The 12,192-nt window shown below is 39.6% G+C and overlaps 1 protein-coding gene across 5 annotated transcripts in view; it reads right to left on the reverse strand.

The window, feature by feature from the left end:
* The window catches only part of DNAJC24 (DnaJ heat shock protein family (Hsp40) member C24), a 41,268-nt gene extending 35,071 nt beyond the window's left edge, over positions 1-6,197 (reverse strand). For all 5 annotated transcript variants that reach the window (XR_015258597.1, XR_015258595.1, XR_015258596.1 and 2 more), the window contains exons 1-2: positions 6,085-6,197; positions 4,509-4,649 (exon numbers count right to left, since the gene is read on the reverse strand). Coding sequence is in view for 2 of the 5 variants with exons in the window: in XM_086747926.1 (XP_086604052.1) it covers positions 4,509-4,616 (108 nt within the window). In the remaining 3 variants the exon portion in view is untranslated. The remainder of the gene's footprint in view (positions 1-4,508; positions 4,650-6,084) is intronic.
* Between the last annotated feature and the right edge of the window lie 5,995 nt (positions 6,198-12,192).

The following is a 12,192-nucleotide window of genomic DNA, read 5'->3' on the forward strand; positions in this document are numbered from 1 at the left end:
ATAGAATATAAAACCTGTTTATCCATTTCAGAAATCTTTTTGTTGAAACTACTGTGTATGTAACTGTGGATAAAAAGGCAAGTAGATAATATATGTATTCCAAATATCTCAAAACCATCAGCATGTTCCAAAGAGAGAATATTAAAAGACTAACTCCTACCACTTCGACAACATATTAATTATAAAAATTTGTTGATTCCTTTCAGAGTATGGGAACTGCAAGTCTTCTGTGCTTCAGAAAGCACTTTGGCATGAACTTATAACAGCCAATCAAGGAATCTTTGCATTAAGATACGCTGGTTAAATATACATATTTCTAACTTTTTTTCTTTCAGAATTACTGGTTGAAGCTCCGTGCTGGAGAAGACAGAGGAGTATGTGCCAGCATATACAACAGTTCGGTTTTGTTCTAAAAATAAGGTATTTATAAAATTGCCATTGCCACTGCCACGCACCTCTTGTGGCCAGAAGTCTGTCATCTTCAGCTGCTGTTGATTGTTACAATAACAAAGTATCAAGATGATCCACATACCAGAGTTACGTAAGTACACAAGAATTTAAAGAAATAAATTTAAGTTCCATAAGTTGCAAGGAAATTCTATAAATATGAACTTTTACTTAAATACTTGGGTGAGAAGAAAAAAAGAAAAGATTTTAAAATATCACTGCTTTTAGGCCAACCCCAAACCTGTCCTATTTCCTGTATCAAATGAATACTATTCTTAAAGACTGAATTGACATAATTTGTAGTAAAATAATTCACTTAAACATATATTGTGACTTGACCAAAAAGTAATGCAAAATATGGCAAAAGAATAAATGTATTCGCTCCAGTAGACTGCATATGCACAGTTTTATTTGTTATGAGTTACGAATATTTTCCACCAATCTGTTAGATTTGACAAAAACAAACTATATTTTGAAAATTAATAGGTTTTAAGCTAACTTGCCCTTATGAAACCATTCTTACAAACCTACAATTCAACCATTTTAAATTGTGTACTACTCTGTATTATTAAGGTCAGTCCTGAGATTTAGCTACAAATATAGTTATCTTCTGCGTGACATATGGCAAGATCTCCAACTCTTTTTAGCTTTGGAAATTTACATCTGCCTGTTCATTCAAGATGCTAAGCGTACATGTGTTGAGAAATAGAAAATAGCAGATGGCAAAAAGCAAATGCTCAACATGAAGCACTGGGGATCATTTGAGGAAGGCTTGGACTCAGACATTTGCTGTTTTTATTTTAACAGCAGAATCCTTTTTAAAAAAATAAATTCCACCATCTATTATGCTTGATGCTAATTAACACCTGTGATCAGGATATTCATGATTACAGAATGAATGTAATATTAATTGCAAGTGGTATCCAAGATGCAAGTTGCTTTATAAACTTTTGGATTTTAAGGTAACTAGTAGCGTACAATTCTTCAGGAGTTTAACTTCTGCTGCTGCACATGTGCCAGAAAACTTGCTGTACTGACCATACAATTTGTCGTGAAGTCTTTTAATAGGCAGTACACAGATGTCTCATCTGCTATTTCAGCTTCTAAACTGGAGTTACTCCAATAACTGACTACTACCACAGTACATAAGAACTGCATGGAGCCCTGTTCTCTACCCACACCAATACTACTGCTACTTCTACCACCTCTGTCTCCAACAACAGCTTCAGAAAACCAAAACGAGCTTCAGAAAACCCAGCCCTTCAGAGGTGTGAAGCTACCAAGAGATCTAAGTACAAGCTTTACTTGGGGATCAAGGGAGTTACTTCATCTGAATAAGAGACAACATGCAAGATGAGAGGACTACCCAGTGCTACCCTTTTTACTAACAATGAACAGTGGATGCCTAGGGAATAGTGTCAGGATTAGACAAACATATAGCAACACCTCCACCTTCCACCAACATTTGGAAGTCCATAGCTCATGAATCTCTGAATGAGAGAGAGTATTTTTTGTGTTAACCTGCCATGGCAGACTTTCATGAAAGTCTTACAACTTTTTCAACCATGGAACCCCTTGGACTCAACAACATCTGTGGCAACAGCTTCCACACTGTAACTGTGTGTTATACAAACACCTTTTAGGGAAGGTAGGCAGTGTAGCCTCCAGTCACTCCCATAGCCAATGAGTTTTTAAGATGTATAAAAATAATTGTTACTTTATTACCGCCATGTTTTAAAGATTTTAGACGGACTATGCTAGATGCTACATTAGTAAGCAGACAAACAAGTAGAGTTTGTAACAGTTCAGCTAAAGTGAAAAAGAAGATGAATAGAGACAGGACATATGGTAACAATAACAGACAAGCAGCAGCAGATCTGCCTTGTAGAAAACACCTAAAACAAGTAAACAAGTAAACATCAGTGTAGCTTTCTAGTCAGAAAGAGAGATCCATCACTGACAGCAAAAGAATTCTGAGCTAAACAGCAAAAGAAAGGGGAAGGAAAAAGAAAAAAAATAAAAAAAACCCCAAAAAAACGAAAAACAAAAACCCCAAACATCTTTATTTTTTCTAACATTTTTCACTGACTTTTCAAATACAGAGCACTAACCTTAGTTTGGAAATGCACAGGTTCTAAAGAAAAGTTTGTATATTAATATAATCTTTTCATCTTGTAAAACTGCAGACAGTTAGAGACATAAACAGACAGTTGTAATCTCCAACAATTTTCACTTCACACACTTCAAAATAATTACATCAAAGTACAGTGCTATAACACAAAGAGTCAGTTTCATTAAAAAAAAAACCAACAAACTCACACAGGAAAGACACTATGTAGTTTCAGTTTTGTGGCAAACAGCTCTGCACAATACATATGATTTTAATTCCATTATTATACATAGATTCATAGTGAAAGAAATACATTCATTCCATCACAGTATTCAGTTTAAATTAGCCTCCCATCTGAAAAGCAGAGGTATTTTACACTGCGGTCGCCAATTGTTTTCAGTAAGAACAAATAGATTATTATTAATATTTTATTCACATTTTACTAGTAGTTCAGTAAAACAAAAAACATAAGGAGAACCAAGAAAACAACTGTTTCTGTTCAGAGTGGAACAAAGAGGCTTGGTTTCCAAGGCACTCTCATACATTGATTCCTCTAATGTTTAATGATGACCAAACAACTTATGTCCTGTATGTGCATGCAAACATCTCGTTAAGTGTGGAAACTTAAGACTCTAAGTATACAGATCAGTTTCAGACAAAGAAATAAGTTCGCAGGAAGCACTGAAAAGCAGATGTACAGCATGATTGCTTGGCAAATTCAGCTGAAGAGTATCAAAATGTGTACATTTGGAACATATTTCGTGCGGGTGAAATTACTTTAAAAGAGTTTTCACACGTGTTAGAAACAAAATTAAAAAAAAAAACAAACAACCAAACAAAACAAAAACCAAACCATTAATTTTTCTTAAACACTAACAAAAAGTCTCCCATTGACTGACATTCTCTTTGCTTCAGTTGAAAATCCCAACTTCTTTCATTCATCAATCACATTCATTCTGACACCTCAAACCAAGTAAGATCAGCCATGCATGCGCTGTCTAATGCCCTGGCAATACTGTCTAGCTAGGAGCTACCTAAAGGAATATATAAAAAATGAGTTCTGCTCACCTTCTTCCTTCTTGTCTACCAGGCTGCCAGCTTTCAAGAAACTTAGGAATTTAGTTACCTTGAAATTCTATTTGTCTACCAAATTTGGTTGAAAATGGTCAACAGTATAAAAAAAAAAAAATACACCCCATTTTCCTCAGAAAGCCAGGCCAAAGCATCTTTTCAGAAAAAACAAAAGTCTGAATTGAGGGGTAAGAGTAAAACAGAAGAACCAAGAATCATAGAATAATCCAGTATAGCTCTGGGACTCTTATACACATACACCAGGAATACAGGAAAAATTAAGAGAATTCAAAGAACATCAAGTCTTAATGCATGACTGAAAACACGATTCCACAAAAATGCAACAAAAACTTCCAAGTAAAATCAATATTAACATATTTTCCTCCTATATATTTTCTATTCCATTACTGCAGACTGTCAGGAAGAACTTTTTGCTCGTTGCATCTGGTCTTTATACATTCAAGGGCTGCATTCGGCACACTGTAACTGCACACAGACAGTAAATACCACAAGTATCAATTAGCACATTTAATGACTGTGTGCTACAAACAATGCCCTTTTTTTGACTTGTGAGCCTGATTATCCAGCACCTGATGAACAAGTATTTGCCTCAGTTCATGCATGAATGTTTAGTAAAGCTGGGAGACACATCAGTGTTTTGAAACCAGAAGACAACCACCCCTCTTTGCAAAGATACAATGATACCTCACAAACTCCAGGTGTTTATTTCAAAGTTAAACCATCCTCAGTGAACTGATACAATAAACAATTAATCCTATTTATAAAAAAAAAAAAAAAGTAAAAATAGACCCTCCAATTATTATCTTACTGGTTTATAACTTTTTTTTTTGCACATCTTAAGTAACAAAAAAATACTTACTAATAAAGCAAGTTTTTGGTACTTCCGTTTTAGTTCTGCCAAACTGTCCGATGGCTTTGCTCCCAGGATTTTGTACCAGTCCTTTTGTGTTACCCTTTCAAAGGCCATAGTCCGAATAGCTTTGAAATTACTGTCTTAGCACTGTGTAAGAAAATTAAATAAATATAATTATAATTTGAAAGAGAAATAGTTAGAAAAAGCAAAAGTGAAGAAATGTGACATTCAGGATCATGAAACAGATTGCAGCCCTCAAGCACACCTACACTCCCATGTAAGATCTACAGTGCAAAAAACCAGCTTAATTCACACGGCCATTCCATCCCACAGATTGTCATACGTGAAGTGATTCACATGCCGTGTCTCCTGTCCCAGTTCCTTAGTATATCATGTTTAAGAAGCTGTACATACTCCTTTAAAATAATTTTGCATTTTAGCTGTCTGAACTATTTTGAACCTACTCGTGCTATAGATGCAGTTTTAAAAATATACTTTTTATCTTGAAGCAATACTTTACTTAACATATGAAAAAACAGAGTACATAAGAGTGTGATATTTTGTCAATTCTAGAGTGAGACACATGCAAGAAGACGAAAAGGTATGGCTTGGCTTTTGCACAATGATATTTGCAGCATGGATCCTCCTTCATCCTCTCGGGTAAGAAGGCTTAAATTTTTAAATATTAAAGTAGAGGAGCAAATAAAAACAACCGAAAATGAACTAAAGGATATAAAGTTAGTGCAAGTCCCTAAGCAAAACCTAACTAATTGGGTTCTTTTTATTTTTGTCCCTCTATCATCAAGCTAATGATGCAGAATGAAAAAACTAAACAGGAGAATTAAATGCCAGAAACAGCACAGTAATGCTTGAGCTTCCAGCAGATTCTTAGGTACATCAAAATCACAAGTTTGTAGCAGCTGATTTATCATTAAATTCCTGATAAGAAAGAAGTCAATTTCTCAGTAGAAAAGTTTCAAGTTTGTGAGTTTCATAACTCTTTTTTTATTGTTACAAGAAAGAAAAATGTTGTTTTTTTTTTTTCAATTTCAGTACTAAAACCTGTGCTGGTGACTACCGTCATACTTCAGACTAATCCTTTTTTCATGGGAGAAGAAAAGTATGTTTATCAAACTTCTCAGAGATACCACCAGAAAGAGGGCACATCCCCCCCTCTCCCTTCGGGGAAGCACCACGCACGCATGCATGCCCGCCCCTCCCACTCCACACCTTTCTCCACGAAGGCCTCTTTCTCCCTTGGGAGCCCACAAGGGGTTTTTAAAAAACACGCGAAAACGCCAGCGCCGCCCGGGGCCAGGCTTCCGCGCCACAACGCCCAACGCCCAGAACGAAGCGGTCGCTACCCCACAGCGACGACCGAGCCGGCGGCAGGCGGGACGCGCGGACCTTGGCAGCGGGAGGAGGCCGGCAGGATCCACGGGAGGAGGCCGGGGAGGCCGCCGGTCCCGCTCAGCACGCCAGGCCCCGCCGGGGCCTTCCCGCCACGGCTGCAGCGTGCGAAGCCCTTGGCGCCAACGGACGGCGACGCGAGACCCCGCGGCGACAGCGAGCCAGCACCTACCCGCTCCGCACCGCCGGCCCGCCGATGGAGGCCACCGGTGCCCCAGATAACTCGTCCGGCGGGAAACAGCCCCTCCGCGTGGCGCCCTGCGCCTTCAGCGTGGCGGGGGACGGGCAGCGGCGCGTGTGGCTGACGAGGCCGCCTTGCCTGTTTCCGCCCGGGCAGTAGTGGCGTTGGCACCTATAGGAAGCGGAGCCGTGGGTGAGGCCCGACGCCGTCTCCATGGCGACCAGCGGCACTCCGGAGCTGCGGGACTGCCGCCGGGCCCCGTAAGTAATGGCCCCGGCCGCCTTCCAGCGCTCGTTCCCGGCCCGGGGGCGAGCGGGAACATCTTTTCACCCCCACTTTCCCATCAGAGATTCTGTCTCCCGCTGCGCGAAGGCACCGGGGTCCGCTCTCTGCGCGGGAGTCCGGGCCGCCCCTCTCCCCTCGGGGACTCCACCTCCAGGTGCGGGAAGACCCGGGGCGCACCGGGTCCGTTTTGCCTTCCCTCCTTTGCTGGCCTGCCCCACGCCCCGGAGGCAAAGATGAGCTCCGACACCGGGGAACCGGGGGCCCGCCGGCACCCCGGGGACCGGCTTGGCATAGGGTGGGCACCCGCCGTCGGGTTCCCTCTGCCCAGCTGCTCCGGGCAGCGTGGGTCTGGGCAGAAAACCGCGGGCACAGGGGTGACGAGCCTGCCCCCTTCTCGCCTCCCTTACAAGCTGTCCCGACCCTGTGAGCAGAGCAAAATGATGGTTTCTTTCTAGAAAGTACTGGTCCTAAAGGTGAAGGAAGAACATTCTCTTAATGAAAAAAAAATAAGCTCAGGAAGCGGACTATTAATGATATGAAGATGTTCCCTCTTATTTAAAAAAAAAAAAAAAAAAGCTTAGGTTGGTCCTGTAAACTTCAGCTTTTGTAATCTCAGTCAATCCCAGTTAGCAAAATCCCTAAATATTAGTCCAGACAAACACAATTCACATAATGCCTTTAAATCTACAGCATACCTCCTTTGGCAATGTTTTTATGCAATATGTTAGAACTAAAGCAACTTTTTGTTGTTTCTCCTACCCTTTGAACTGTTTAAATAGAGCAGCAGCCAGGCTACAGACATCAGTGGGAAGAACTGGGAGTGTTGTCCCTGACATATCGTTCCCATTAACCACCAGCACAGGAAGGGTGTGGGACAATCAAGGCTGAACAATAAAGATGGAGGATTTCTTCAGATTTTAACAGGGATGGTAGAGAAGCAAGAGACTTCGGGTAGGTGAGAAAAGCATCTAATCTACAAAACTACTCAAGACCTGTGTGTCAGCCTGATTTTTGCCTGTCCTGCTCATCAATGTCTCTACAGAATAGCCAGTAGGTTACTATTTTGCCCTTTTCTGTGCTTTTGTAGATGAGGTCAAATTTGCAACATCAGCCTTCATAGAATCATAGAATCATAGAATGGTTAGAGTTGGAAGGGACCTTCAAAGGTCATCTAGTCCAACCCCCCTGCAAGGAGCAGGGACATCCCCACCTACATCAGGTTGCTCAGAGCCTCATCCAGCCTGGCCTTGAACGTTTCCAGGGATGGGGCATCCACCACCTCTCTGGGCAACCTGTTCCAGTGTTCTATAACTCGCATTGTGAAAATTTTTTTCCTAATATCCAATCTAAATCTACCCCCCTCTATTTTAAAACCCATGCTGTGTGCATTGGTACAGAGACACTTCAGCTGGGCCCCCAACAAAGCTGACGTGCTTTCATTTGCACTTACCTGAGATGCTTCCTCAGCTTCAGGACCCTTGGTGCTGGCACTGGCGCCATGCTGACAGCAGTAGGCTGAACTGTGCTCCCCCTCCCCCAGCAACACTAGTTTAAAGCCCTCCGGATGAGTCTGCTGGCAAGCCTTTGGCCAAGCACACTCTTCCCCTTCTCAGTTAGGTGCACGCCATCTGCCCCTAGCAGCCTGGGCTTCTCAAAATTGTTAAAAGGGAAAGAGACTTGTCTTTGCACTTGGGCAGTACATGTACAAGCCATGGAACAATCCAGCTCCCTCTGTCAAGGCGATGTTAAGTTCTGCAGCACCAGTGTGACTAATTATATATTTCACTTAAGTCATTGAATTATAGATGAGATGTATCAAGTGTGAGCTAATTTACATAGTGCCTTTTGAAATTAGAATTTCTCTCTCAGACAGAGGTTTCAGCAGGATTGTATGAGTTACCGTCTTAATTTTGGCTTGTAGTCAGCCCACAGTACTCAGTGTATTCCCCTCAGCCATTGGGGTTGATATGTGAACAAGGACTGTTGTTGTGAAGGGGGGAAAATTAAAAGGAAAATTGTAGAAGATGCAGTGATGTCTTGGAGACTGGTTACTACACCTGTGCTTTTAGCACATATGATTAATATCCTCTTACAGACTGGATACATTTACAATATCTATTTTTATCCTTTATGCTCAAAATTCTTAAATGTTGCATATAGTTTTTTTCCATTTTAACTTGCTACAGGATTGATGCCTGAAGCCATCTTGTAATGAAGTTTAAACTCAGAGTTATTAGAGAGATTGTGAGCAATTTGTATCCAATAGTATAATTATCTGTAATTAGTTATTCAATATAAAATTAACTATAAATGTTATGGAATTATCTCTGAAGTCAGTGGAACAATTTTGGAGGAGAAACACTCATTGTTTTCTTTGCAGGTTCAGCAGTCTTGCCAAAGTAAAATAAAACAGGCTATTTCATATAACAATTCGGTGTTCATAGGCTGCAAAATGCATGAAGTATGAAATAAAATCACTGCAGGATTATTTGGCCTTGTCTGGTATTATAATCTTTGTGTTTCAGTTTATCTTTTAATTTCAATCTATCCAGTTTCAGCAATCACAATGTTATGTTTGGGTTGGTCTTAGCTAATCATACCCCGTCTGCTTGTAATGACTTTTGAAGCTGCTGATCAATCTCAAGCCAATTTGATAATCTTTCATAGCTAGAGATTATCAAAATCAAGTTAGTTCAAGATTTGTTAAAATCAAATGGGTATGTAGGGGAGAGAGAGCAGGGCAAACCAGACTGAGCTCAAATGCTACCTATTGCTTTTGGCAGCTACTGGCTGGTAAGTCAGTATATAGTTCAAACTGGCTATAGGATTTGCTGCTTTTTACAAAAGTAGGTAAGTGACTTGGCAAGTGTGGGGAACTTACCGTGGAAGTCTAGGATGTGTGGAGACAGACAATAAAGTCATGGAGAAGACCTGGGACTGTTGTCCCGGAATGGGAGGTATAGGACCCAAGCCTGTAAGAATCCAGGCTTCATTAGTTGCATAAGTATCTTCAATAATTATGTAAGTATGCATAGGTGCTATTGTTTCACTGGAAATGGACACCTAAATACCATAACAAGATTTCTTCTCTTATTTAATGTAAGATAATTACATTATGTAGGTTGGGTTTTTTTAGATATTTTTGTGAGAATATTCAACATTTTAGTAGATGCTTTATTTAAAACTGGCACATAGTATTGTGCTCTGTTGTCATAGAAGTATAGGGAAAGAATTATTTAAGGAATAAACTGGACTACTGTATCATGTCAATAGAATAAAAAATTAGTACAAATGATGGCGTGGGCCCTTGTTATTTTATTCTTTTAAGAAACTGCTGAAACATCCAGACTTTTTCACTTTTAAGTACATTTTTTGCTTCTATGGACAATTGGTATTTTTCAAAGTGTTGTTCAGAGACGTAAAGCTTTTTTGGCTTTTTTTGTTTGTATTGATTTTATATTGCTATAAATGTGTACAAAAGAGTGATGCACAAGTTATATAAAAAATCAGAAGGCAAGTCTTTCTAGGGTTACTAACATATTCAGAATATATGAGAAATTACAATTTTTGCAACAAGTACCTTTTTATACTTGGAAAGGCAAAGTTATTTAGTATAGTTGCTATCTGGACAAATATGTCCCTGTCTGGACAGCACTTATGTTAAATGTCAGTGTACACTGTAGCGCTGTTCCTGATACAAAGCACTACACCTGGATTAGTCTCTTAGCTCACTTGTTTATTTATTTAATTAATGATTTTCTGAAAGTGTAGTTTTCCATGCCTTCTTGTTTGTCTTGTAACTGAGAAGAAATAGAATTTAATGGTAATAAAGCCCAAAGAAAGCCCTAGATCACCTAGATCACCTGAAATTTTCTGTATTACTGGACTGTTCTGAGTCCAGTATGTTCTGCCTGACTCTCAATATTGAAAGATGGAAAATTCCTCATTTGTGAGAAGGCTGCTTCAACAGCTAATCATCCTACTGTTAAGAATTGTCCCTAATTCTAAACCTGAATTTGCCTGGCTTCTCAACATGAGCCAGCAATGTGCACTTGCAGACCAGAAAGCCAACCACATCCTGGGCTGCGTCACAAGATGCGTGGCCAGCAGTTCAAGAGAGGTGATTCTGCCTCTCTGCTTCCCTCTCATGAGACACCACCTGCAGTACTGCATCCAACTCTGGAGCCTCCAACATAAGTTGGACTTGGAAGTGTTGGAGCAAGTCCAGAGGAGAGCCATGAAGATGATCAGAAGGCTGAAGCACCTCCCTATGAGGACAGGCTGAGAGAGCTGGAGTTGTTCAGCCTGGAGAACAGGAGGCTTCAGGGAGACCTTGTAACGGTCTTCCACTACCTAAAGGGAGCTTAGAAGAAAGATGGGGAGAAACTCTTTAGCAGAGCCTGTTGTGATAGAACAAGGGATAATTGTTTTGACATAGAAGGAAGCAGGTTCATATTGGACATAAGGAAAAAAATTTTTGCAATGAGGATGGTAGAACACTGGAAGAGGTTGCCCAGAGAGGTGGTGGGTGCCCCATCCCTGGAAACATTCAAGGCCAGGTTGGACGGGGCTCTGAGCAACCTGATCTGGTTGGAGATGTCCCTGCTTCTTGCAGGGGGGTTGGACTAGGTGACCTTTACAGGTCCCTTCCAACCCAAACCATTCTATGATTCTATTTCCAGCTATCAATTCTTCATACACCTTTTGCCTTAAACTGTAGCGTTTTAGCATCTCATCTATAGCGACATAAACAAGCACTGAATGTTATTGTTTTAGCTAAATTTAAGAGATTGAGCATGTGTAAGTTACACACAGATATTTTGTCTTAAATGATTTTGTAGTTGTTATTTCTTAATTTTTCCAACTTTTTAATGTGGCAATTATTTAATGTTGCAATTAATAATACAATATTTCACTATGGGATCTCACCGATACTCCTTCTGGCATACTGTTTTCGTTCTGACTGTTTAAGTCAGTACAGTGAGAAGAATTTATTTCAAATGAAGTTTTCTGTCAGAGCTATAGTGGACAGCCGACTCAAAAGAATGGTGTAAGTGAAAACTCTGAATTCTGTCTCTTGGGAACAATTGTTTTGTCTGTGAAAGATAAAATAATTTGTTCAACTTTGAACAATGTTGGACTTAATTTTAATCTAGATATTAAAAATCCTTGGAATAATTATTTTTAACTGATTAATGTTTTGGTTTTTTTTTTTTTTCAATTTTTTTTAAGAGAAAAGTGTTGGAGGCCTAAATGTTAAGTTATTCCAGAATTTATTTTAATTGGGTGAGATTTGTCAACAGGAAAAAGAAAAACAAAGTTTCGTCTCCCAGGAGATGTGGCTATGATAGACTAAATGTCATAATGATGTGAACGAATGAGATGTAACATGCACTGAAAATATATATTTTCCATTAAATTTCCACAAAAATGATTGAAAACGTCTTGGGAATTATTTAAGCAATTTACAATATTGTTTAAAAAGCTACATCTGGGCACACTGAGTACAGTCTTTTGTCGTTCATTAGCAATGTATTTAATGAGGGTTTTTTTAAGTGATAGATAGTTAAGGTAACAGACAAGTGACAGATTGTTTGTCTTTAACGATTTCCCTATTTCAGGCCCATTACAAAGCAATTAGAAATCTGACAGCATTTTTACTCTGCATTACTGATCATCTAAAGTGATGAGAAATGAGAGGTGATGAATATTAATTGTGTATTTTCATATAATTATCATAAATTATTACCTTGTCTAGTGTGCTGCAGGTGGAGTAAAATCAATGGATGAAAATTCAGTCAAATATGATAATTT

This window comes from Chlamydotis macqueenii, chromosome 5 (assembly GCF_036417535.1).
Source record: "Chlamydotis macqueenii isolate bChlMac1 chromosome 5, bChlMac1.mat, whole genome shotgun sequence".
Classification (NCBI taxonomy): Eukaryota; Metazoa; Chordata; class Aves; order Otidiformes; family Otididae; genus Chlamydotis; species Chlamydotis macqueenii.